Source organism: Nyctereutes procyonoides, unplaced genomic scaffold (assembly GCF_905146905.1).
Source record: "Nyctereutes procyonoides isolate TBG_1078 unplaced genomic scaffold, NYPRO_anot_genome, whole genome shotgun sequence".
Classification (NCBI taxonomy): domain Eukaryota; kingdom Metazoa; phylum Chordata; class Mammalia; order Carnivora; family Canidae; genus Nyctereutes; species Nyctereutes procyonoides.
Genome location: NW_026575120.1, coordinates 28,002,462 through 28,030,169, shown reverse-complemented (window position 1 = coordinate 28,030,169; position 27,708 = coordinate 28,002,462). Strand labels below are relative to the sequence as shown.

At 55.6% G+C, this 27,708-nt stretch overlaps 1 protein-coding gene across 3 annotated transcripts in view; it reads right to left on the bottom strand.

Annotated features, from left to right (window-relative positions):
• The window catches only part of CAMK2B (calcium/calmodulin dependent protein kinase II beta), a 76,048-nt gene extending 62,013 nt beyond the window's left edge, over positions 1–14,035 (bottom strand). For all 3 annotated transcript variants that reach the window (XM_055335295.1, XM_055335296.1, XM_055335297.1), the window contains exon 1: positions 13,835–14,035. In XM_055335295.1, the coding sequence (XP_055191270.1) occupies positions 13,835–13,899 (65 nt within the window). In that variant the 5' untranslated portion in view covers positions 13,900–14,035. The remainder of the gene's footprint in view (positions 1–13,834) is intronic.
• Between the last annotated feature and the right edge of the window lie 13,673 nt (positions 14,036–27,708).

Here is a 27,708-nt window from a genome sequence, read left to right as displayed (position 1 = left end):
GTCCGTCTTTAAAAAAGGTCCTGTGCCCGATGTGTTCACAGCAGCTGGGAAACAGAAACAACCCGAAAGGTCACCAATGAATGCACAGAACGTGGCCCATCCACACAGCAGGAGACCCCCGGCCTGGAGGAGGAAGGACCCTGACACCTGCTCCCATGTGGAGGGACCTGGAACAGGTGATGTTGAGCGGATGAGCCACATTGAGGGACACATAGCATGGGGTTCCAGTGCTGGGGGGGCTGAGAGGAGATGGTGGGGGGCAGCGTGGGGTGGGAGGAGGGAGCTGGTGTGTAACGGGGACAGTCCTAGGGCCACCCCCAACGTGAACGTGCTGGATGCTCTGAGGACCAGGGTTCCACACCTCGAACATCTCACAGCAAACCGCCCTGGGGGGTGTGCAGCCGAAACTGAAAAATCATCCAGGAAGAAGGAAAGACATTGGTACTTGTACTGCTTTTCTTTAAACCAGGTTTTTAAGAAGAGTCCCTTCAGCCCAGGTGACGAAGCACAGCCTGCCCCCTGCACTGGCACGTGAGGAGCTTTCGAGGGCCCCGGCGCGACCCGCCCCGAGTGTTAGGCACAGACGCAGCTGCTGCTCCGTGCCTGGCCCGCGGCCCACGGGCTCCCTCCCTCGGGCGCAGACCAGCCAAGCAGGGCACCAGGTAGCCCAGCTGGGCGCCTCCTCCCAGCCCCCGGGGAAGTGCTGTGGCCGCCTGAGGCCACGGGACTGGGTGGATGCGGGGACGCGGGGAGGCCCGTGTGCGGCCTGGATGCTGGCTCTCTGACCGGCTCCGACTCTCACGACAGGAGGGTTCTGAGGTGACCCGTCCCGCACCCGCCATCCCCGCGGCGCACACCTGCTGGAGGTCCCCGTCCGCGTGCTGCCCTGCCACGCGAGGAGGCGGCAGTGCCCAGCCCACGTGCACCCTGCCAAGCTGCTCTGCGCCTGGGGTCCCCGGATGACCTCACACCAGAGCTCTGAGGCGGGACACACCCCCAGGGGGACTGACGCTGGGACCCCACGCGCCCCGGGACAGGACGGCGAGGTCGGGGAGCAGGTGTCCTGGCACTCGGGACAGCAGCTGAGCCCCGACGGGGAACCCTCAATGCCCCGCGATCAGCAGTTGCCAAGGACGGGGTGGTAGGAGATGAAGAGGTCCTTGGGAGGGCATCCAGGGGAACCCCAAAGGACCCTTCTAGGGCAGGGAAGGGACACAGGGGGGCAAACCCGGCCCCGGGCCACATGGGGTCCCCGTCCATGTGAGGGGACTCACACCAGAGCCCGGCAGCAGGAGCAGCAGCCCGGGAAGGTTCGAGTGGGTGCGGAAAGGCAAGTGGTGAGCACTCCCCACGAGGCAGACCGTCCAGCAGGTGGTCAGCGCGGCTTTGCTCACAGCCTCCAGGAAAGCAAATGCGCCATCCGGCTGGGCACGGGGCTGGGACGGCACCCGAAGACCTGCACCCTACAAGTGCCCATGCAGCCCTGAGGTGCCCCCACAGACCTGCTGGGCAAGGAGGGGGTGCAGAGGAGGGCCCCGAGGCCTGGCCCTGGAGTCTCCAGGGGACTGTCCAGGGCCACGGAGGACAGAAGCAGGTGGAGTCCCGGAAGGCAGGCTGGCGTGCCCCAGCTGAGGCCCTGCTCCAGACGGTGCCTGGGGACAGTGGGCACCTTGGGGGGGGGGCAGAGAGAGAGCAAGGAAGAGGGAGAGGCCCGCTCAGGACCCAGGCAGGAGGCCACACGTTCAGCATAACAGGACCTGGGGTCTGGCCCCCGCCACCCGGGCTCCAGCCTCCTCCTCACAGCCAACCCTGCTGACCTGACACGGCTGGGCCCCCAGCCCTGCCACCCATGCCCATCATGATGCCCCGTGTCCAGGGGCAGGAGAGTTGGCCTCCCGCCAGGCCCCCTCCCGTGGGCCCTCCCAGACCCAGCCACCTGGGCCTCGGCCCCCGCCAGCCACCCTGCTCTGCGACCATGTGGATCAGAGCCACCCGGGCTGGCCTCAGAATCGCAGAGAATGAGGCGGCCGCAAGCTCCAGCCTCCGTCCCTGTGTCCCTTGGGGCCTCCACCCTCTGCTGCCTCCATGGGCATCCCAGCATGGGAGGCAATAGCGAGCAGAGGGCCACGGGGGCGGCTCACCACAGCTGGGCCACGGTCCTGCCTCAGCCACCGCGGTGACAGCGCCAGGGAACCGCCAGCCAGAGCCACTCTCACTGCTAATCTCACTTCTCTGCAATTTGGGTGTTGAGAGCCAGATGCTAGGGTTCTCTGTTTTTTTTTTTTTTTTTTTTTACATATATATAGGTTTTATTTAGGTTTAAACATCTTTATTGAGATACAATTCATGGACCAAACAATTCACCCACTTAAAGTGTGTAATTCAATAGTTGTTCCTAGACGCTCAGAGTCATCAGCCATCAGCACAAGCTGAGCTACAACATCCATCCCCGGGGACGCCCCACTCCGCCCGCGGCCCCCCTGTGCCCCTGTGCCCCCTGTGCCCCCGAGCTGCCTGCTGGGGACATGCAGCATGTAATGGGGTCCACACAACATGTGAGCCCCGAGATGAGCTGCTCTCACCGTGTGCAGCGGGTTGGAAATGCTCCTGGGCCATCACAAGCGTCATACGTGCTAGACTTCATCCTTCCCTGCCCGACTGGTTTCCCACCGTGAGGATACGACACGTTCTCCTGACTCCATCGCCAGCCAATGGACATTCGGGGTGTGTCCATTCTCTGCCTGTTAGGGTCACTGCTCCTGTGAGCAAGACCTGGTGTGGACCTGTGCTGTCCTAGCTCGTGGGCACATTTCCAGGGATGGGACATCTGGAGGTGCTGTTCTCCATGGCCACGGCACCATTCCGCCACGTCTGAGGGCTGTGACTCCACATCCTGGCCCACACCGGCCATCACTGGCCTCCTGGTGCTCACCATCCTGGGGGCAGTAAGAAGCTTCTGCTTGTGGTTGTCATTTGCATTTCCCACATGACTATCTTCTTTGAGCTTATCGCACACTTGTACCTCTTCTTTGGAGAAATGTCAACCCGGGTCCTTTGCCCAATTTCTAATTGAGTTGTTGGTCTTTCTACTGTCAGTACGTTCTTGGACTAGTCTAGACACAAACTCCTTATCAGATATGTGATTCGCGAATATCTTCCCCCATTCTGGGGACTATCTTCCTGCTTTCCTGATGGCGCCCTTGGAAACACAAAACATTTTAATGCTAAGTCCTATTTTTCTTTTGTTACTCATGCTTTTGGTGTCATATCTAAGAAACCAAATCCCGGGTCACAAAAATTTACTGTTTTCTTCCAAAATTTTACAAGTTCAGCTCCTACCATTAGGTCTATGATCTATGTTGAGATCACAGTGTTATGGCTTTAGATTGGGTTCCAACTTCATTCTTTTGCACATGGACACCCAGCTGTCCATCTGTTGAACGAACCAGTATCCTTCCACATTAAAGTGTCTTGTGGTCCTTGTCAAAGATCTAATGACCACCAATGGACAGGTCCATCCTAGGTTCAGTCCCATTCCACTGCTCTATGTGTCTATGCTTATGCCAGTACCCATGCTCTTGACCACCGTGGCTATATAATTAGTTTTTAAAATTATTTTTAGGTAATCTCTCCCTGCCAGCATGGAACTTGAACCTACAACACTGAGATCAAGAGTCACCTGCTCCACTGACTGAGCCAGCCAGGAGCCCCTAGTTTTGAAATTAGCAAGTGTGAGTCCCCCCACATCGTTCTTCCTTTTCAAGATTGTTCTTGAAAAGAACAAGGGGTCCCCTTGTATTTCTATATGAACTGAGGATCAGCTTCTCAATTTTTAAAAAGGCAGCTGGAACTCTGGCAGGTATCACATGGAGTCTGTGGGTCAATCTCCAGTGTCCCGCTATCTTAACACCATTCAATCTTCCAGTTCATGAACATGGTATGTCTCCATTTTCTGAGGTCTTCTTGAATTTCTTCCAACAGTCGTTGGTGGTCTTCATTGTTCTTGTTCTCCTTTTGTTGATTTATTGCTATGTATTTTATTCTTTTAGATACAATTGTGAATAGAACTTTCCTAATTCCTAGCTTTATGTTGGGATCGAACATCACTAGTATGACAAAATATAATGGAATTTTATATCATGATCTCACATCTTACAACTTTGCCGAATTCATTTTTAGTTCTCATAGGTCTCTCTAGACCTCCTTCGGATATTCTATACACAAGACCATGTCATCTGCAAACCTAGAGATAGGCTTACCCATTCCTTTCCAATTTGGGTACCTTTTATTTCCTTTTCTTGCCTAACAGTCCTGGCTAGAACCTCCTGTATGTAGCATGTTTGACAGAAGTGGAGAGAACAGATTTCCTTGTCTTGTCCCGACCTGACCCTGACCTCGGGAGAAGATGTTCAGTCCTTCACCATTCAATACCTGAGCTGTGCGTTTTCCATGATGCTCTTTATCTAGTGGAGGACGTTTCCCTTCTATTCATAGTTTGTTGAGTGTTTTTACCAGGAAAGAATATTAGATTCTGTTGAATACTTTTCTGCATCTCTTGAGATAATCATATAATTTCTTTGTTCTATTAATGTGCTGTTTTGTGCTAACTGAATTTTGTATGTTGAACCAACCCTCCATTATTTTCCAGGGATAAAATTTTCTTGTTCATAAAGTTAACCTTTTTCTACATTGTTAGACTTCATTTTGTCACTATTTTCTCGAGGATGTTGCATCTACATCCACATTGTTCCACAGTTGTTTTTTTGTAGATTTTTTTTGTTTTTTTTGTTTTTTTGCTTATGGGGTCTTTGGTTTGGATATCAGGATTTACTTGTTCTATAGAATAATTTGGGAAAAATTACCTCCTTTTCTATTTTTTGAGTGCGTTTGTGAAGGACTGCTATTAATTCTTCTTTAAATGTCTGACAGAATTTACCAGTGAAGTTACCTGAGCCTGGGCTTCTCTTTGTGGGGCATTTCAAAATTTCTCACCTATGAATGAGTCCCTATCATCGGTAGAGGCCTATTTAGATTTTCTATTTCTTGAGTCAATTTCAGTTGCTTGTGTCTTAGTAAGAATTTGCCCACTGCATCGAGGTTATTCACCTTGGCATACAGTTGTTCACGGACTTCCTATCATCTTTTTTATTTCTGTTGGGTCAGCGGTACTGTCCCTTTATCATTCCCAGTTTTAGCAACTAGAGTCTCCTCCCCTTTTACATGGCCTGACTGCCCCTTTTATAGAGGCAGTGTTCATCCTAAATGGCACCCCAAGTCTCTGTAACGATTCCCAGTGGGATTACTCACCTTCCACCCCATCATATAATGTGTTTGGTGTATATGTTTGTAACTTGCCTCCCCCACCAGTATAAGTTCCATGGGAGCAAGCACTGTCTGTTCACCACTGTTCACCCGGCACCTAGAGAGTGCCTGGTAAGCAGTTAAGTGTGTAAGCAGACTTACGGATTGAACAAGTCTGCAGAAAAGCAAAAGAAACCAGAAAAACTGCAAAATAAATAATAAAGAAATAATAGGAATGGCCTGGAAGCTCTAGACATGCCCTGTTCAGTGTGGTGACCATTGCCTACAAGTAGCTATAAGAACTTGGGATGCGCCTGGTCCAAACTGAGATGTGCTGTAATGTAAAGTACACAACAGATTTCAAACATGTAATATTTTTAAAAATATAAAATGGCTGAACAATAACATTTCACATTGACTTTGTGTTGAAATAATACTTTGGATACACTGAGCCAGATACATCTATTTATTAAACTTACTTTCACCCCTTTCTCTTTAAATATAATTTTATTTTAAAGATTTTATTTACTTATTTCAGAGAACTCGAGAGAGGGAGAGAGCACTGAGGGAGAGGGCAACGCAGACTCCCTGCTGAGCTCGATCCCAGGACCTGAGCTGAAGGCAGACGTTAACCCACTGAGCCCCCCAGGTGCCCAGTAATAGAAACATTTTAATTACACGTGTGACTTACATCTGTGGCTCAACTTTTTTGTTTCCTCTGGACAGTGCTGCTCTAGACAAACAGGATCGGGAGTGAGATGGCTGAGTGTACAGGAAAAGAAGGCCAATTCCACACTGATGGTCAGGTGAGGCTCACACAGAGAGCAGGGAGGCAGGAGCCCGGGCCTGGCATCGGGTCTGTGTCTGTGCTGCCCACTGTAACAGCGTGGAGGCCTCACCAACCCCACCGCCGTGTTTGACTCAGCTGGTCTGGGGTGGGGGCCCCGTGCAGCTGGGGCTGGGAACCACTTCTTCAGCAGGTGCGCTCCTCACTAGACCAGCACTCTTTACCCAGGAAGCCCCTAACAGATGGCCTGGCGTGGGGTGCCTGAGTGGCTCAGTTGGTTGAGCACCCCAGCTCAGGTCTTGATCTCGGGATCATGGGTTCAAGCCCCACCTGGGCTCCGCACTGGGTGCGGAATCTACTTAAAATTGAAAAATTAAAAAAAAAAAACAAAACAGATGGTCTGGCTCAAACCAATGATTTTGACAACCAGGCTGTGCCTCAACATATAAGAACAGGAGCCTTGGGAAGAATTTCATTAAGGCGTGGAAAGAACACTGTAAACTCTTTTGGTATCCACTCCAAGGCAAGCACCTCAGAGATGTCTGCCCCGCAGCCGCACCTCACCAGGTAACAAGACAGGTGGCCACTCAAGCCAGGTGTCTGGGCGTCCCCAAGACCCACTGGTGCCACCGATTGCAGGGCGAGCGCCCGAGGCCCCTGGAAGGAGCTGCAGGCCTCAAGGCGGCCCAGCTGTGCACCCACAGGAGCCTGGCACCCATTCCTGGAACTCAGTGTGAGCTGCGTGATGGAAACGCAGGGGCTGCCCCTTGGTGCCTTACTGGAAACAGGCACCAACCCGATCAGGCTGGACCCACGGAGCGCACTCTGTCAGAGGGCCTGGTGACACTCCTGTTTGACAGTGACGGCGGCCCATACCAGCTGCTCATGAAGAGGGGAAGGTGGCGAGCTCTGAGATCAGGCCCCCACCCCCCACGAACAGTGTGGCTTATGCTTCCTCTACAACATTTTCTTAAACCGTTGCCCAGCTATTGCCAATCTGTTCCACAATTCAACAAACGCCTGTCTCTGGCTTAACAAAGAACTGGAGCCTTAGTTATGTCAGGATCATTATGTCCAAGTGAAACAATGCCGTCCAGCAGGAGCAGCAGCCACTGGCCAGGCCAGCGACCCCCCAAACCAGGAGACGGAGGGCCCCTGGGCTTGGCAGCAAGTGACACCACTGTAACACAAAAGGATGTTTTTATTTTAAATAGATTCAGATTTTTATATGAATAAAATATACATTTCTATGTAATATGCCAATATGATAATTTTTGGAAAACCAAGTTGATACATTATGCATTTTTATGTTTCTACACTAACAAAGTGACTCGCAGCTGTGAAAGATGCTTTAAAAATCAGATTCCATTTTTGTGAGAGAGAAAGAGGGAATTAAATTTTTTGAAAATATATTTGAAATTTCCAGAAAGGCCACATCTCATGCCTTGAACCGGGGAGGTGGCCTTGGAGAGCACAGGGAGGAATGGGACGTGTCTGAGGAGCAGACACCCGTCATGTCACCTCCACCCGGTGACACCTCATCCCGTTCAGCACCTGTTAGATCCCAGGGGGTCAACATGGACTCTCTGAGGGTGTTTTAAGTAAGTACAGGTAGGTAGAAGGAAAAAAATATCTCTCCCTTAGATGAGATAAAAGAGGAGAGGAATATGGTTTGTAGTTCTTTTTCTTTTTTTTTTTTGTAATATTTTATTTATTTATTAGAGAGAGAGAGAGAAAGAGCACACACAAGCAGGGAGCAGCAAAGGGAGAGGGAGAAGCAGGCTCCCCATTGAGCAGAGAGCCCGACCCGGGGCTTGATCACCGTACCCTGGGGTCATGACCTTAGCTGAAGGCAGACGCCTCACTGACTGAGCCCCCCCCCCAGGCATCCAGCCCTGGGCTCTTTTTGAAGGAGACCCCTGTGCCCGGCACCCAGGGTCCTGCCGAGAGCAGCCAACCCTTGTTCTCCTTCTCACACAGCAGTCACGCCCTCCGATGAGCGCAGGAGCCCTGCCAGCAAACACAGGGCCCTCTCACCCCCGTGTCATGCTTAGGAGAGGATGGGCCCCATTTTTGGTTCGAAAAATATGGCCAGCACACCGCGTACATCTAGGAGCCCCGACAGGCCCAGCCCTGCGGGCAAACCCTCGCCTGGTGGGATTGGTGTGAACAGGTGTTAGGAGCAAACACACTTCAAAATCACATATGTGGCAATTCCATATGTGACATGTACTCTGCGCCCATGTATACACGCGTATGCAGGAGCCCACATGTCCTAACACCAACATTAGACCACCCGGGCTCCTCTGGGCTGAGAAAAGTGGGGTGTCGAAGAGTCACTTTTATCACACACATGTGACTATTTACTTCTCTTTATAAGAAGATAAATCCTTGCACTTTGTTCCATTCATGCAACAAAATTTCAAGCCTTGCTGGTCCAAACCGGGGCAGAGCGTTGGTTACAGCAGATCGACAACCAAAGGAAAAGGACGGTACAGCGCTGGAGCTGGAGAAACATGGCCTGTGTGTGCTGAGCAGCCCGCCCAGGGCAGGCAGGGGCCCAAAAAGCCAAGGGTCCAAGTGGACCACAAGCAGGCCACAAGCCAGTAGGGGCACGAGCTGTGGTGAGGGACGAGAAAGCCGAGTCCGGAGTCCCCTGGCCGCATTCGAACCTCAGCCCTCGCAGCCTTGGCCCTGGATGGAGTTTCTGGGCGCCTAAGTCCACCTCTGCCAGGAGCGGAGAAGGGTCGGGGTGCGGATCTCATCGGGGAGCACACTGATGTAATAAGCACCACTTCGCTGCTGGGACCGTTACCAGGAGAGAAAGAGTGCAGGTATCGAGGTGTATTCTTAGCTCCTGGCAAAGTAGGTTACGGTATAAAAATACCCCTCAATAGTAAGTACAGGAGCGTCACCTTCATGTGCATCCTGCCGCAGCCTCCGCGTGTCACTTCTTCCCAAACACGGTCCACCAAGGATGGGCCTCGAGCTCTGGGGCTGCGCTCACCCTCCCTGGAATGTGCAACCCCTAGCGCCTGGGCAGGCCTGGAAGGGGCCTGCACCCCACCTGCAGCTCAGTGTGGGGTAGCTGGCCGCTGGCCTGTCGGAGGGAGGCACCGAGGGCCAGGGCCTGCCGGGGAGGGGCAGGGGAAGGCAAAGAGGGGAGAGGGGAGAGGGGCGGGGGGGGCAAAGGGGTCCCCTGGAGGGGAGCAGCCAGGGCAGCCGGGGCACAAGGTCTGAGGCAGCAAGAGAGCCAACAGCAGACCCCTCCTCCACCCAGCCCTCTGCTCCTTCCCTGGCAACCTGGCCTGGGAGCTCAGGAGACTCACCCATCAATTTGCTCGGAATATCCTGTTTATCTATTAACTGCCTAGCAGGTCGCTCCTGAGGAAAGGAAGGCCCTTCCCCAGGACAAGGCCTGCTCTCCTCTGACCGGCTGACACCAGATGCAGCCAAGGACACATGAAGGTCAGCGGTGAGCCTGGCAAAGTTTAGGGGAATCCGGGAGGGGTGGGGTGCGCTGGCCTGGAGGTCGGGCCTCAGCACTGCCAGGACTCCCTGGCCCATCCTCCCTGACTGGTGGTTCCGTGTCTGTAAAACGGAGGATCCACTCGCATCAAGTAAAATCGAATGTCGAAAGGGACATGCCTGTTACAGGTGGTTACAGCGGGGCCACCCCCAAGGGGAGTGTCCAGAACCTCGTGGGAGCTACTTTCTTCTGGAGACATCACCCACATTTTAGAGGAGACGACCCCCCAAAGGGACAGATTCGGGAGCCCGAACACAAAGATCTCTTCCTACCCAAGCAACCGTCCAACAGCTGAGAGCCACCAGCGCGGAGTGAGGGCGCACTGCAAGAGCCTGGAGGGGCTGCACACACAGGGGGGACCGGAGAGCAGGGACCCGGCCAGCAACCCCACTGCCAGGACAGACCCTAGGGAAGCCCTCACACCTGCACCAGCGAACTCGCCGTGGGACTGGAGAGCGCGGCGACCAGGAACAAGGGAGGCCTCCATCCAGAGGGGAATGGTGGCCACAACCTACCTCAGGCCAGCAGCAACAGGCAGCCAGCCTGGCCCCCCCAAAGGTGCCCCTGGCACAGAACTGCGCGAAAACACAGGTGGGAACGATCGGAAAGCTACAGGAAAACACACCAGAGAATCCCAAGCGTCAGTTTCGGGTGCTCATCTCTGTGTGGAAATGAACCCAGCAATCTGGAAGGATCAAGTCCACGTACATGACATGAGAAAGCTTACTTGGGGCTTTCTCCAGCTTTAGTGGGATGTGAGCGACATGCAATTTTGAGTACAAGGTTATGACGTGATGATGGGACACCTGTGTACACGTCATGGATTGCCCACAGTGGCCTCAGAGAGTCACGGCCCTGTGTGCGTGCATGTGTGTGCATGTGCGTGCTTATGCGCATACATGCATGTGTGCATGCTTGTGTGAACGTGTGTGTTGCGAGAATTTTTTTTTTTTTTTTTACAGTTTTTTATTTATTTATTTATGATAGTCACACAGAATGAGAGAGAGGCAGAGACACAGGCAGAGGGAGAAGCAGGCTCCATGCACCGGGAGCCCGACGTGGGATTCGATCCGGGGTCTCCAGGATCGCGCCCTGGGCCAAAGGCAGGCGCCAAACCGCTGCGCCACCCAGGGATCCCGTGTTGCGAGAATTTTTAAGACCCACTGTCTTTGCAGATTTCAAGTACAGCACGCAGCACCATTACCCAGAATCACTATGCCGTACGTCAGAGCCCCAGAACTTAGAGTCACTTCACATTTACTTGTAATGCTTTCTTGTAAAAAAAAAAATTTTTTTTTAAACAGACCTTAAAGCCAAAAGGACAAAAGAGTGAGAGTTTCCAATTCTTGCTAAAAGAGATACAAGTATTCTCTTATTACTCCTGATATTTTTCTCAATTTTAAAAAACTAGTCAACACACAAAAACTAAAACCGCCCTGCCAGCCAGTCTACACTGCGCCAAGGGCCTGGAGACCCTGCTGTGTGCCTGCGTTGGGACCTCCAGCTCTGGATGGACCTCCAGCTCTTTGGCCCCCAGACCTGGGCATCCAGGCAGGTGTCAAGAGCCCTGGCCCGGCAGGCCTGCCCCACTAGGCCAGGAACAGTAGAGCCCCCTGAACACAGCGCCCCCCCCGCCCCGGGGCCCTGAGACCCTGCTGCCTGGGCCCCCACAGAAAAAATCCAAGTGGGGCAGGGAGGGGAAAGGGGTCGGCCACGTCACACCGGCAGCTGTGGGCCGGTGGCCCAGCCCTCCCTGGGCAGAGAGCGCAGCGTCCTCTGACTGCTGCCAGGGGCTGCAGCTTTAAATAAACTTGGACGCCTCCACCTGGGGCCAGGGCAGCACCACGGGCCCTGGGCCCTGGGCAGGCGGTTGTCAACAAGCGGCCATCAGGGCCACCTGCCCCTGCCCTGGGCAGACGCGCTGGCCCCTCGCTCCCCACCCTGCCACAGCTCACCCGGCATTTACGTGACCTCTCCAACACAGGATGCTGGCAGGGCCGCCACTGGCCCTCGGGACCCCCAATGGGCCTGCGGCCTGGGGAGCCCCGCAGAGCAATGCTGGGCCAGCTGAGAGCCTCTTGCCCTGGTCACCACCCGCCCCCAGGGCTAGGGGGCCTCCCCAACTCATGCCTGGTCCCCTGGCTCCAGGCACAGCAGCCATGTGGCTCCCTTCTCGAAGCTGCTCCTGCTCTGGCTGAGGGGGAGGAGCCTGGCCTCCATTGCAAGGTCCCCTCTTGGCATCTCCCCTGGTAGCCCAGAGACCTCCACTCCCCGGTGTGCGTGTGGGTGGCAGAGGCCGGGAGAAGCAGCCACTGCTGGAGCAGAAGGCCTGAAGTTGGAAGCTCACAGAAAAGTGTAGGGCGGGGGTGCCTGGGTGGCTCAGCGGTTGAGCTTCTGTCTTTGGCTCAGGTGGTGATCCTGGGGTCCCGGGATTGAGTCCCGCATCGGGCTCCCCGCAGGGAGCCTGCTTCTCCCTCTGCCTGTGTCCCTGCTTCTCTCTCTGTGTCTCTCATGAATAAATATATAAAATCTTTAAAAAAAAAGTGTAGGTGTCAGCAGGGTCAGCTTCAAGTTGAGGAGAGGCAAGGCGCATGGCAGGGGGAGCCTAGGGGTGCCTGGGCAAGCAGAGGAAGGCTAAGCAGGTCCCCTAGAAAGAGGGACTTGTTCCCACTGCCACCCCCTTCCTCCTTCCACCTGAGGACCCCCAGCCCCTTGCCCTTTCCAGCTCCTTCCCGGCCTGTGTTCAGGGCGTCAGGGGTGTGCAGAGCGGGTGTGCTGGACAGTCCCCAACCCTTTGCTCTCTGCCCGCCAGCCTTGGGGCCAGGCATCCAAAGAGCACCCACGGGTGGGAGGGCGTTCCTGGGCCTGCCCGCCACTGCCGTGCCCCCCCCCCAGGGGTTCCTCATCCTCCCAGCTCCTCGGCCCTCAGGCCTGCCCTGCACCCCCGCCATCCAAGGAGAACCGGGACTCAGCACAGCCCCCCACTCTTCCCAGATCAGGACCCACAATTATCACCCATCAGCATGCCTCACCAACACAAGCACCATCACAAACGCTTTTTTAGAAAAAGAAAAATGAGGCTCTGCCGCTGGATGTGTAAGAGGAAACCTCGCCAGCGCCCCCACCACGCGGGAGGGCCAGAGAAGGAGGATGGAGACGGCGGGCTTCTGGCTGCCGGGCTGGGGCCGAGGGATTCCGGAGTTCTGGAACCCAACGGAGGGACGCCAGGTGTGCCGCCCCGACGCACCCCCGGCCGAGAGGGCGCCTGGCTGACCCGGAGCCCAGGGCCCCACGCCGCGCGTGCTGCAGACCGGAGCCCGGGAGCCACCTGTTCCCGGGGGTGAGGCCCCACCTGGATGGAGCCTTCAAGGTCCCTCCCCACCTGAATCCCCGCCTCCCCTGCCTGCAGCCCTCGGGTCAAGAACTCTCCGAGGTCCACCCTCCCCGCCCCCCCTACTCCAATGACCCTGAAATCAGGTGCCCATCGGCCTCCCCCACCTCACCGGTCATCTCCACCCCAGGGACCTGCCCAGCTTCCCCATCTCAGCCCTCCACTCTCCTGACTCGCGTTTCCAGAAGAATCTGGGGGAAAATCCTCCGAAACCCTGATTCCACGGGGGCCCCGCAGCGGAGGCTGTTCCCACGCGGCCCCGAGCGCAGCGGGCACCCCCCGCGCGGATGGAGCCACGCGGAGGAGCAGGCGCCGAGCAAGTCCGGCCGCCCCCGCGCCCGCCGCCGCTGGACTGGGGTGGGGGTGGGGGTGGGGGCGCGGGCGGGGCGGGGGCGGGGACAGCGCGGCCGCGGCGCCGGCGACCCCCCGGCCGGAGCCGCCCCGTCCCCCGCTCTCCAGGCCCCCGGCCGCCCCCGCCCCCGCGCCCGCCCCGCTCTGACCTCCCGCCGCCAAATGCGTCACGTCTGCCCGGCGCTCCGGGGACACCTGCTGCCGCCCCCGCGGCGCCCGGCCCCGCGCCCCGAGTCCCGGCCTCCGGGAACAGGCCCGGGCGGAGCCGCGCGCGCCGAGGTCCGGCGGCCTGGCCCGGGGCCGCGGAGGGGGTAGGCGGCGCGGGGCCGTGCGCCGCGGGCCCCCAGCCGGGAGCCGCCGAGGGCCGCCGGGGGCGCGCGGGGCCGCAGTGCGCCCGAGCGGGCGGCGCGGAGGGTCCGGTCCCCGGGGCCCCAGCCCCCGGCCCCGCCCGGCCCGCGCGCGCCGCGGCTCTTACTTGCCAATATCCTCGTAGAGCTGGTACTCGTCGGTGAAGCGGGTGCAGGTCACCGTGGTGGCCATGGCGGCGACGGACGGGCTCGGCGTGCGCTCTGCTGCGCTCGGGTGGCGGTGACTCCGGCTCCCGCTCGCGGGCACGGCGGCGACACGGGCGCGGGCGCGGGCGACACCTCGGCTGGCGGCGCCGGGCGGGGGCCGGGCTGGGCTGCGCCGGGCCGCGAGCGCACGCGAGATGTGCGCGCTCCGGCCCCGCCAGGAGCGCGCCGCACACCTACGCGCGGGGAACGCGGGCGCGGCTGTCCCCGCCGCCGCCGCCCCTGCACGCGCGCGGCACGCGCCCTGCACCCGCGCGGCCCCCGCGCCCCCGCGCCCGCGCCGCCCCGCGGCGGCCGCCTCACCTGCCCCGCGCCCGTCCCCGCGCCCTCGCCCTCGCCCTCGCCCTCGCCTGCAGGCGCTGCGCCCCGACCCGCCCGCCGCTGCCCGCGCGCGCACGCACCAGCGCCGCAGCCGCCTCGCCGGCCTCCCGCGGCGCGCCGGGGACCCCCTTGAACCCGCGCAGGGCCCGCACACAATGAACCCGCCCCTCCCCTCCCTGAATGCCCGCAAGAGGGGCCCGTGTGTCACCCCCACAGGACTGACCCCTCACACCCCAGGAGGAGACGCTGGCGGCACCCTCGTGTCCTGTCCCCGCCACTCCACGCACGGCACAGCCGCCCCCGGAGGCCCCGGGCGCCTTCCAGACCAGGCATGCACACTGGGGCGGGAGAGCAGAAGGGAGGCCCCATCCCCGGGCTCGCAGGGCACCCGCTCCATCAGTCCCCGAGGACTGGGCGTGGGGGTGTCCCAGCCGAGGCGAGGCGGTAAAGCAGAAGGTCCTGGAGCCAGGGGACCCGACCCCCCCCCCCCGCGCCCCGCCCCGCCCCGCCCCCGGCGGTAAGTCAGCAGTCCGAAGAGCTCACAGCTCTGCCGGGTCAGGGGGACGGTCCCTTCTCAGGCCTCATCCACCTGCCTGCCTCCGCTCTGGCCTAGAAGAGGGTCCATCTTCAAAGTGACCCCGGGGAACAGGGGAACAGAGGAGGAGAGAGCAGGAGAGAGCAAGAGGGAGGGGCCGGAGAGGCTGGGCTGACCCCATTTCCCACAAAAGAGCCTTCCCCTAGGGCCACACCCAGGCTGCCGTCTAGAACCGGGGCTTCAGAGCCAGCAGAGAACTCCCTGGGCTCCGGGACCCACACTCTTCTAAGGGTCAGAGCAGGGTCTGTCATGGGCAGGCCCTGAGGACAGAAGTTTCTAGCAGCCAGCTCTTGATTTAGGCCAGGCAGCTGCCCTGAGATGAGCTACTTACTGTGCCCAGGGCTCCCCAGGCATCTGCTGTGGGCCTGTCCTGCTCATCTCCCTCACCTTGCTCTGTGGCTCACCCCAGAAGCCACAGTGTTTCCTGAGTAAAAGATCAAATCAAGGGACTCTGGGGTGGGGCAGCCAGGACCTTCCCAACCGGGATGTGTTTGGCACACAGCCGTCAGGCCGATGAGCAGACCTGGTCACAACCAGTCCTTACACTGGATGGTTTTGCAGAAGCGACTGGCACCAGAAGGCAGCCAGAGGCTGAGCGGTACTCTGGCAAGTGCCCCGCTTAGGGCGGGGGGCATCCTGTGGGGAAAGGGGCTCTGGCTTTGATCTCAGTAGTGCCAGGCAAGAGGGGAGAGCCGGGACCAGAGCACCCAGGCACCTCTGAAAGGCAGATTTCCACCTCTCCTGGGGCAGCAGGGGCTGTGGATGTCCAACCTGGCCCGCACACTGGGTGACCCGCATCCTTCTGAGCTCTGGAAGGAGAAGGAGGCAGGCCCTCAATAGAATAGAATTAGCACACCCCTTGGTAAACCGGCCTCTCCCCAGGCTGCAGGTAGGCCCTTTAGGCTGTCAAGGTCATGCAAACTCCTGCCAACGCAAGTCCATGCCAGCATGAAGTGGTATCAAAACCATGATGACAGCTGGCATTGATTTGCTTGCATGCCTTTTACGTGTCCTATCTCATTTAATTCTCAACCTAAGGAGGCATATACTATGATTATCCCCATTTTACCAGATGGGACAGCAGACAGACAGAGGTAAAGTCACACAGCCAAGAAGTGACTGGGACTCAAACCCCTACCCCATAATCCCTCCCTTGTCTTGTTTATTTTCCCGCACATGTGCACATGCATACACACACACACAACACACACACACACACACACACACACACACACACACACGCTTTCTGCAGCCCTGGGCAAGGACACCGCAGTATTCTGAAGGCTCTGTGTTGAAGTCTCTGCTTTTCCCTGATTGGGGAGGCTGCCCCCAGACCAAGTTTCCACAAGGAGTCGGGGTCACTAAAGGGGTAGGATTTAAGGCCTCTGTTCTACTCCAGTCAACAACTGGGGTCCCCCAGGCAGCCCCTCATCTGGGCTGGAATTTTCAAGGTGTGATGTGGAGACTTGGGGGCGGGCGGGAAGAGCTGGCTGATCAGGGTACCATGGGGGGAATGGCTGAGCTACCGAAGGGACCCAGACTGCCCCTGCCTACAGAGCCCAACCCCGCACCCCTGTCACAGAACAACCTACTGTCCACCCCCAGAGTCAGAGAGTTCCTCCCCAGCAGAGTAGGCAGCTGGAAGGGAGAAGGGCTGCCAGCCATGACTTTCTGGAATCCCAGGCCCCAGAAGCCCTGTCATTTGGCTCTGGCCCCCCAGCCCTCCTTCAGGAAGGGCCCTCTTCCACCCGCACCCCCGCATCATCTCTGCCTCCCACCTTATCCTCTCTAGCTGGCTTTCGTCAGCGAGGAGGGCTCTCCCTCCCAGGTGGCAGCTGGGGCGGGTGTGGGGAATATCAGTTCTGGGAGGTTATTGTTAGGACAGTCACCATGGCAACAAGCATCACATCTGCAGAGCCAAAAGTGCTGCACGTGGGGCTCATTCTCCCAAAGAAAGGCACAGCCCTCCCTGTCCCCCTCACCCTCAGGAACCGATGTCACTGCCACCACCTCTCTCTGGCCCAGCCATCTGCCTGGAAGAGCAGGCAGTGGTTTCCCAGAAGAGGAAGACCCTAATCCATCAGTCTCCGATTACCTGGACCTTGACACGGCAGCAAGACACTTATGGCAGGTGTGTGGAGGGATGATGTGATGGTGGTGATGGTGGTAATGATGATGGTGGTGATGGTGATGATTGTGGTGATTCTTTTTGGTGATGATGAGGGTGATGATGATGGTGATGGTGATGATGATGGTGATGAGAGTGATGATGGTGATCATTATGGTAATAATGGTGATGAGGGTGATGGTGATGATGGCGATGAGGGTGGTGGTGATGAGAGTGATGGTGATGGTGATGAAGGTGATGGTGATTATGGTTATGGTGATGATGGTGAAGATGATTGTGGTGACAGATGTGATGGTGATGATGATGGTGATGATGGTGAGGGTGATGATGATGGTGGTGATGATGATGGTGTGATGGTGATGATGGTGAGGGTGATTGTGATGGTGGTGACGAGGGTGATGGTGATGGTGGTGACGAGGGTGATGGTGATGGTGGTGATGATGATGGTTATGGTGATGAGGGTGATGGTGATGAGGGTTATGGTGATGGTGGTGATGATGATAGTGATGATGATGATGGTGATGATAGTGATGAGGGTGGTGATGGTGGTGATGGTGATGATGGTGATGATGAAGGCCATAGCTACAATTTACAATGCACCCACTGCATGCTAGAAACTTTAAATTTTCTCTACCCACAACTTCATACAAACCTCATAGTAACTTGTCAAGAAATGGGTTATCAAAAAAAAAGAAAGAAAGAAAGAGAAAGAAAGAAAGAAAGAGAAAGAAAGAAGAAAGAAAGAAAGAAAGAAAGAAAGAAAGAAAGAAAGAAAGAAAGAAAGAAAGGGGCTATCATTAATCTTTTACAAACAAGGAAACTGAGGCACAGAAGGAGTCTGTAGGAGGGCTCAGGTGAGACAGCTAGTCTGTGTCATCCAAACAATATTGTCATCCAGATCTGCCTGACTTTATAGCTGGTGCTTTAACCACTGTGCTATGCTCCTGGGTGACTACTGGCCTTGTTCATGTGGCCACCATGTGCCAACTTTGTGCCTGGCTCCGCCCAGACACTGGGTCACACAAAAGAATGAGGTGGACAAGGTTGCTGCCTTTGCAGGGCTTACACCCAAGACCAACAAGAAACAAATCAGAAACCATTGAGTAGTCATATTTGTTCTATGTAGATTTTTTTAAAATTTTATTTTATTTTTATTTTTTAATGATAGTCACACAGGGAGAGAGAGAGAGGCAGAGACACAGGCAGAGGGAGAAGCAGGCTCCATGCACCAGGAGCCCGACGTGGGACTCGATCCCGGGTCTCCAGGATTGCGCCCTGGGCCAAAGGCAGGCACCAAACTGCTGCGCCACCCAGGGATCCCTGTTCTATGTAGATTTAAAACAAAATGATCTGTTAGATAGTGACAGGGTGGCAACTTTAGAGTGAGTACTCAGGAAGGGTCTCTCTGAGGAGGTGACATTTCAGTTCAGATCTGAGTGAAGAAGGGATAAGGGGAAAGGGCATTGCAGGCAGAAACAGCCACTGTGCCAAGGCCCTGTGGCTAGAAGGAATGCTGGCGTATTTAAGGAATGAAGAAGTGAAGAAGAGGGGCTACAAAGGTACCCCACACCCTGCTGTTTGTTTGTCTGCATATTGTGCTCAGCACCTGAGTCCTGCAGGGGCACATGAGCCGTCTAAGTGACGGGCAAGCAAAGAAACAAAGCTAGCCAGCAGGACATGGGGAATTTACTTGGGCCTGCACAAAGTTTCTGCTCTCTGACAGGAGAGCACTGACCCTCCAGACCTCCTTCTGCTTCACCAGGCGTCTAAGCACAAGGTGTCTGAAAGATGCCACCCACGCTCTCTGGGCAGAGGGTGATCCTCCCCAGGAGGCCTGCAGGGACTCCTGCTTAGCCCACTTCCAGGCCCCGACATGGCCCTGTGCCTGCAGGCTTGCAGCACCCCTCTCAGGCCCTCACCGGCCCCAGCACATGGCCCTTCCTGTCCAACCTCCTCCTGGTTGGGGTCACTGCCCACCTCTTGGAAATGCCTCAGGCCCTGGGCCCCAGAAGCCCGGCGCCCCTGACCATGTGATGGGCTTACACAGGTATCCTCGACAAGCAGGGCCGTTCAGGCCAGCAGGAGCAAGCAGCATGACACCGGTGCCCCAAATGGCCAGGAGGGGCCGGGGAGTCACCCCAGTTGCTGTTCCCTTCACCATGAACACCAGGGCCATGGCGTGGGAACCGCCTCCAGGCATGGGTCAGGCCCTCTGGTACCCAGCTGCTCACCATCCACCTTCAAGCACAATGGGCATTAGCGCCAGGCCCAGGGTCCCAGCAGGAAGCCAGATGACTGTGCGGATTGGCCTGAGACTGTTCACTTCCCTCCCCTCGAGAAGGCAAAGTGGGGCCCCCGGTGCCACGCTGGCCCTAACCCCAGTTAGGAGACCCCGCTGTGTTGGGATTTTCTATTGTTGACAGACACAAACCACCATGAAGAAAACGTGCGTAAATATGGGGCAGCCACCCTGGAGAACCATTTGCTAGTTTCTTATAAAACTAAGCAAATACCTTCCCTGAGACCTGCTAATTCCTCTCTTAGGTATTTATGCAAAGAAATAAAAACGTATGTCAAAAAACAAAGAAATTTGTATAAAAACATTATATAGCTCTATTCAGAGTAGCTACACCTAGAAGCGATGTAATCACCCATAAACAGGCACGTGGTTCAAGACATTGGTGCAAATACATGAGGAAGAGGAGCTCCTGGCACACATGGCAACATGGGCGAGTCTTCGGAAATGTATTTGAACAGAAGGAGCCAGATGCCAAGAAAACACACCACAGGATCTCACTTCCACGAAATTCAGGACGAAGCTGTGGCTGTGGACACCGGAAGAGTGCGGTGCCCACGAGGGCTGGTGGTGATGGCACTGATTCCGAGCACCCAGGGACCTCCATGGGAGAAAAGCGCTGTGACTTTGAGGTGTACACAGGTACAATGGGTGCATGTGTATATAAGTGTATTTACACACCAGTTGCACGAGTGTTGGTGTTGCCTGCAAAGGAGACCCGTCCCCACAGTCATGCGGGGGAGGCTCTGAGCTTGGCCCCGCTTTCAGAGACAAAGGAGATCTCAACAAATCCTACGAAAGCGGGCATCCGTGACAACCATGCATTAAAATAAAAAAAAAATGACCAAAGGAAGCCAAATAAAGCCACTCAACAGGAAATCTAAGTTTCAAACTATGGAAACTATCAAAATGTAACTTATGAACAGACCCAAGTGAGGCCACCAGGCACCACGTGTGATGGGACACTGCAGTGCCTCGCTCAGGCAACAAGCCAGCTCGGCTTACTCGCAAACAAGCAGCCGAAAAAACTGGGAAAAATAACAAAATAACACCAGGAAAGGTAAAGAGAGGAGTTTGATAAAACCAAACAGAAATCAATGAAATGAAAAACATCCAATAGTGCTATTACTAATCGGTAATACCAAAAGCTAGACCTTTGGGGGAAATAAAATTTTGTTAGGATTTTTTTTTTTTAAACTTCTCTCCACCCCCAACATGGGGCTTGAGCACACAACCCTGAGATCAGGAGTCGAACACTCTGCCGACAGAGCCAGCGGGGCACCCCTAAAAAAGATTTTTAAGCAGTAAAATAGATCTTTGACGAGTCCAGTTAGAACAACATAAGCCCCAGAAGTCAGTGTGGAAAGGAGACAAAAGCAAAACAAGGAGATGAGATTATAAAAGAACACTATGCACAGTGCTTTGCCAATAAATGGAAAAACATGGTAGAGATGGAAATTATTCTAGGAAAATACAAATACTCATATTGACTCAAAAGAAAGTAAAATGCCACAGAAGAATGTAGAAGCTGTGAACTTCACACAAGAAGAGTGCTTTCCCTTATTATATCTTTGAGAAGTCGAGGGCACAGGTGAGGGCACAGGCGAGGGCATAGGTGAGGGCGGGGGTTGGACCAGCAGCGGAGCAGGCCAGTTCCCAGCCCAGGTGCGCATGACCATTCCTGGGACAGGGACACGGCGACCATCAGGAGACACTGGGTGCGTCCCCTTTACTGTTGAGTCGCCGTCGTCTGTGCCCATGAACCTGGAAGGAGCTGCCCCGCCCCCCCACAGTCTGTCTGTGCAGCCAGGGCGTCAGGCGGCCACGCGGCGCGCACCCCGGGTGGGATCAGCTGGGAGCAAGCAGGGGGTTTTGTAGGATGTGCTCGCTCGCCGAGTCCTGAGCGCCCGGGGGCTCAGTTATTCAGGGTTTCAGAGGAAAGGATTTGTAATAAAGACATGCACAGCGGTGCTATTTATAACCAAGAAAACTGGAAACAACCCAAATCGCCCCCACAGGGACTGGCCTGGCAGATCCACCGAGGAGGGAAGGAGAGGCTGGGCCATGTGATGCATGGGGAGGGGATCTCAGTGGCGACAGGAGCCTCATGCGTGGGGGGAGCCAAATATAATGCAGTTTGCACACAGCGACCGTAATTACGGGACACTGCAGGCTTGCGCTCACTTACAGGTGTCAGGCCAAGGCCGCACGCAGGACACTGGGGCAGCTCCCGAGGCAGCCCGCGGCCTGCAGACACCTTGTCACCCAGGCCGTCGCGCAGAGGGGGACATGAGGTTCCAGGGTGCAGCCGCCAGCGGTGAGAGGCCGTGGGAGGCCAGCTGTCTGCCCTGACACCCTTGCCTCCACCGGGCCGCAGGCAGGCGAGCAAGTGCTTTGTGCAGGTGCCATGTGCAAGGGCTCCAAGGGGTGGAGACAGACGTCCTGACCGTGGGCCTTCACCCAGGGGTGCAACGCTCTCCTCTGAGCTTCCTGCCTCCTCTGCTGGGACTGAGGGTGTGGGTGTCCAGGAGCAGGAGGGGAGGTAAGACTCTGAAGGTGCCCTGGAGAGCTGTCCCCACCCTACATCCTGCTGGGAGGCCCCTTCCTCGTGCTCAGGTCCCCAGCTCAGGGCTCCTGGGCTTCCGGACACTCGTTCATCCAGGGGCCTGCGGGCGGTGGTGGAGGAATGGGTGGCAGGTGCCCCTGGCCCCGTTCCCGCATTGGCCCCAGCCAAGGTGTCTTGGCCTCTGCTGGCTGCTGCCTGCTGGTGGCTTCCCCATGGGTTCAGCAGATGCTTGGTGGGTGGCCATGCCCCCCTGCCCCACCCACACCACACCCTCCACCTGGCAGGCCCCAAGGCTTTGGGGCTCCCACACAGCACAGCTACAGGAGAAGAGACTCCCCGGGGAGGTGACCCCACATGGCTGGAGGGTGGGACCTCAGCATTGGGGGCGCTCCTGCAGACCAGCCTGCAAGCCACGCTGGCTGCAGTCACCCCCTGGCCAAGCGGCCATCACTCATAGCCCCAGGGCCTGGGGGACACGGGGCAGCCCCCGGCCACCACTGATCTGGCCCCTCCCCAAGTGACTGTAGCCAGGGCTCCCTACCAGGCCGGTGACCTCTGCAGGACCCAGGGTCTCCCGAAGCCCCCTCTCCCTGACCCTCCCCTGCCCCAGGGAGAAATCAGTGGGGGCTGCACCCTGCAAACTGCACATCTCGCCTCCTTCATGGGGTTGGTATTATGACTAATGACAGGGCACCTTGGAATCAGGGCCTGGTGGCAGTGCAGGGGAGCAGTAAGCTTCAGGTGCTGGTGCAGCAGTGCCGATGGGGACCGAAGGGACTGGCAGGGCACAGTGCTGAGTGTCACCAGGAGGAGAGAGCGGGGCTTAGGGGGCTCTCGGGGAAGCTGGCATGGACAGGAGGGCTGATGCAGCCGCGACAAGCAGCAGGCAGAGGCATCTTGGGGCTGGGGGCCCAGGGTCCCGGGGCACACGGGGCCCAGAGCGAACAGGGGCAGGGGGGACATGGAGCACATTCTTCTGCATGAAGCTGACCTGTCACTTCCATGTGTGGACAATAAGGATTCACTGGCACGGACTGGCCCTCTTGGGGGAAGTAACCATCCTCCGGGCAGAAGGCATGAGACACCTGGTCCCAGGTGTGAAGGCCAGACCCTGTCAGACCGGGGGCCTGAGGAGCACCGTGTACAACCGCTCGCGGTGGCCTGGCGCCATCTCGGGCGGTGGCACAGAGCACCGGAGGGCAGAGGTCACAGGGACCCAACGGGGGAGACAGCAGACTTGGGGCTGTGGGAGCCATGGGGATGTGGGGGGCAGGACGCCAGAGACCCCACAGGGGGACTCGCGAGGCCTCTGATGTGCAGACACAGGGCAGATGACGGGGCCCAGGAAACACCTCGGATTTCCCGGGATCTGGGATAACAAAGCAGGAAGCCAAGTCGGAGCAAGTTCAAGGCCATCAGCCAGGATGGAATCACCGTCAAAAACCAAGAGTCAGCGTTGGGCGGGGTGGGGGGGGTGGTTAATAGAACCTTGAGCTTCACGTCGTTGTAGCTGCCACACCCGCTGTTCCATTAACACAAGAGTCACCAGGTGTTCAGAGACACAGGGAGACGTGAGCCGCAGGCAAGAAGAGTCATCTCCAGAAAGTGAGAAGTAGCCCCAGGTAACCTGGACTGTGGACTCGGTGACGGGAGGCCACTGGGAGGGTATCCTGGGGCAACCGGAGCGGCTGTGGTCCTGGGGAACCGATGGAAGCTCCCAGCCCCCCCGACGATCAACAGCAAAGAGGAGCAGGGACCCCTGGCCCGAGTGCGTCACACACGGTCCCAACGTGTGAAGTTGAGGCACGAGAAATATTTGAAGACACGATGGCCAGAAAACATGCCAAATTTCATGGAAAACATGAATGCACATCTCCCATCATCTCCACAAGCCCCAGTGAGGATAAATATAAAAAGAACAACAGATGCACACAGTCCCCGAAAACCTCAGACGTCCTGGAAGCCGCCAGAGAGGAGAGACGCGTCGCTCGCGGGGCATCCGTAGGACTGTGACCCGACTTCTCAGCAGCAGCAGCCGGGGCCAGTAAGCAATGACACGGTGGCCTCAAGGTCTCGTCCAGTAAAAATGTCCCTAAAAACACGCTTGACATATAGACAGTCACGTAAAGGAAAGCAAGAGTTGGTACGGAAAGCAGCGTGGTCCAGGCCGCGGGCAGCCCCCTCACCAGGGGCAGGACGAGTGGACGACACGGTATGTCCCGTGTACCACACTCCTGAGACGCCGGCACGTGGGATGGGACCGTCTGCTAGGCATCTGGCCTCTGCCCGTCGGCACCCGGGAGCAGCCCGGCGACGCTCCGCGGGGACAGTGGCTGGCGTGGGAGAGCGCAGGGTCCTGGGCAGCTGCTGAGCCAGCCGAGGTCACTGCCCGGGCAACGGCGCTCCAGGCGTGAGCTCTGCGGTGCCCATGGGAACCGCGGAGCAAGATCAATCCCGAGTCTGTCACTGGTCCCATGTGCCTAGGGCCACGACACTCGTCTGGCAGATGGGCAGGTGAGCCACCCAGGACCGGCGGGAGCTCAGCGATTGGGAGGGGGTGGACGAGCATGTGGTGCTGTCTGCATGTGCAACTTTTCTATAGATTTGAGACTATTTGGAAACAAGACATCTTACAAAGCAGCAGCTTCCTTGGGGCAAGAAGGAAGAAGAGAAAGCACCAGAGCAGATCACAGGCCACAGCAGGGTTCCATCCCCACAACGCAGAGCGCAGAGCGGGAGCCCAGCTGCCCCACGGGCCGGCCGCTGAGCCCTGGCCCTTCGGTCGTGCATGTGTCCTGTAGCGTGCATGGCTCTCACATCCCCAATACCTGGGGGGTGAGCACCTTCGCACACTTTGGGACCATTCGGGCCTTTTCACGAAGTGAAGCCTGCATCTTCTCCCATTTTTCTACTGGTTCCCTTTCTCTTTGTTTGTAAGTAGGCTGCACGCCCAATGCTGGGCTTGAACTCACTGCCCTGAGATCCCGAGCTGAGCTGAGATCAAGTCCGATGCGCCACTGACGGAGCCGCCCGGGCGCCCATTTCTCTTTTGCTGGTTGACTAATGCAAGGTCTTCATACAGCCCGGGTCAGAGACATGTTCAGACGTGCTTACTGCAAATATTTCTTCCAGCTCTGTGGCTTGCCTTTCCACCCGCTTGCACATTATCAGTTGTCTTTCAACATAGAAATTCTTAATTTCAACATGATTGCATTCACCAACTTTTTCCTCCCCAGATACTGTGCTTTTTTTTAATTTTTATTTTTAAAAGATTTTATTTATTCATTCATGAGAGACACAGAGAGAGAGGGGCAGAGACACAGGCAGGGAGAAGCAGGCTCCATGCAAGGAGCCCAACGTGGGACTCAGTCCCGGGACCGCAGGATCATGCCCTGGGCCGAAGGCGACGCTAAGCCACTGAGCCACCCAGGGATCCCCAGTACTGTGCTTTTATATTCTGTCTGTGGACCTACTATCTGCCCTGTAGGTCATGAAGACCTTCTCTGCTGTTTTTTTCTCTACAGCCTGTTTGTGCCTATTTACTTCTGACTGCTATGAAATAGGTGTGCATGCATGCATGTGTGTGTGCATATATGTGCCTATGTGCGCATGTGTGTGTGCATGAGCATGCCTGTGTGTGTGCGTATGTGGAGTACAGAGTAGGCCTCAAGATCGTTCCCCACACATGTATTCAATTTGTCCTGCAATAATTTTGCAAAAAATACTTCTTCCCCCAATTTACAAGCGTCAACTTTGCTGCCCGCATGGGCCTATTCTTGGATTCCGATCCATTGGTCTATTGCGCATCTTCATGGACCAACGCCACCTTGTAAATCACTGTGGTTTTGCTGCATGCTGGCACATGTTCTTCGGCTGTACTGCTCTCATTCCTCCTTATCGTCCATTCATCTGACCCGTTCTTGGTCTTTTGCAGGTAGACCCTGGAGTCAGCTTGTCATATAGACACACACACCCTGGTATTCTGGGAGAGCAGTGTGGATTAAATTATCTCAGGTGCTAGAGAACTAAAATTATCTCCATATCGAGTCTTCTAATCCACAAGCACAATATATACCCTTCCATTTATTTAGGTGAACTTTGATCTACCTCAGTAAAGTTCACAATTTCCTGTGTAGGCGTTCTGCGTGTCTTTGTTCAATTTATTATTAGGTATTGGATTTTTTTTTAAAGATTTTATTTATTTATTCATAAGAGACAGAGAGAGAGAGGCAGAGACACAGGCAGAGGGAGAAGCAGGCTCCATGCAGGAGCCTGATGCAGGACTCGATTCTGGGACGCCGGGGTCACGGCCTGAGCCAAAGGCAGATACTCAACTGATGAGCCACTCAGGCATCCTTACATTTTGTGTGTGTGTGTGTGTGTGTGTGTGTGTGTTTTCTTTTTGATGAAGTAAACGCTACATTCAACATGGGGTTCAAACTCATGACCCCGAGATCAAGAGCTGCACACTACCAATTGTACCAGCCCAGTATCCCAATATTATAAATAATTATTAACATTTATAATTGCTCTTGGTCCATATAAATAAGAATTTCAAAAGATTGACATTATCGTCAGCAGCCTTGCTAATTTCACATATTCTAATAAATTGCCTAAAATTTGGGGGCATATGCTATGTACACAATAATATCATCTGTAAGTAATGACGATTGTATTTCCTCCTTTCCAAACTTTTGTTCTTTTCCTCCATTTCCTTTTGCACTGGCTACAGTCCCGCAATGTTGAGGAGTAATGGTGAGAATCCCATCACGAGTCTTGGAGGGAAAGTTTTCAGAATTTCATCAAGACATACACAGAAGGAGCCATGATATACGTGGCTCAAGGTTTTCTACCCCTTTCCTGTCAACCTCTCTGCACATTTCTATTTAAGATACGCCCCTCGTAGCAACGCACAGTGTACTGTTAGGTTTGTTCTGATACCGTCTCTCCCAGGCTTTCCTTGGAAATAGTCTGCTTACGTTTAATGCTGTTCCTGATATACATGAGCTTACACCTACTGTGCGGGTGCTTGTTTCTATTGGTCTCACCTGTTTTATATGCTTTTTTTTTCCTTTAAGATTTTATTTATTCATGAAAGACACAAAGAGGGAAAGGCAGAGACGCAGGCAGAGGGAGAAGCAGGCTCCAGGCAGGGAGCCTGATGTGGGACTCGATCCCGAGATCAAGGATCACACCCTGAGCCAGAGGCAGGTGCTCAACCGCTGAGCCACCCAGGTATCCCTGTTTTATATGCTTTTAATCCTCTTTCCTGCCTCTTCTTGGATTACTTTTTATTATTCCATCCCCACATCTAGAAGCCTAATAGCTATGCACTCTTTCCTACTACTTCACTATTTACGATGCACACTCTTTTGCTGCTCACTTGGTGCTGGATGGCAACATGCACCCTTATTAGAGTCAGCCACAAACCAGCATGCTTTAAAAAAATTTTTTTTTTAATTTATTTATTGAGAGAGAGCCTGAGCAGGGGAAGCAGCAGAGGTAAAGGGAGAAGCAGACACCCCGCTGAGCAGGGAGCCCAACACAGGTCTCCATCCCAGGACCCTGAGATCATGACCTGAGCTGAAGGCAGGCACTTCACTGACTGAGCCCCCCCAGAGGCCCCAGAGGCATGCTTTTTTAAACCTCTTCCCAGGCCCTAGACCATTCTATTTGCTCCATTTCTATCCTTTTCACTTCTATTGCTACTGTCACACATTTTATTTTTACATATTTTCCACCACAGGAGGCATTACCTACTGTTATAGAGTCAATATTCATCTCCATTCATCCTTTCTGTTCATTGCTCTTTATTTCCTCCTGATTTTCCACCTCCACTCTTGCAGGATATTTTTGCTGCAGAATTCTACA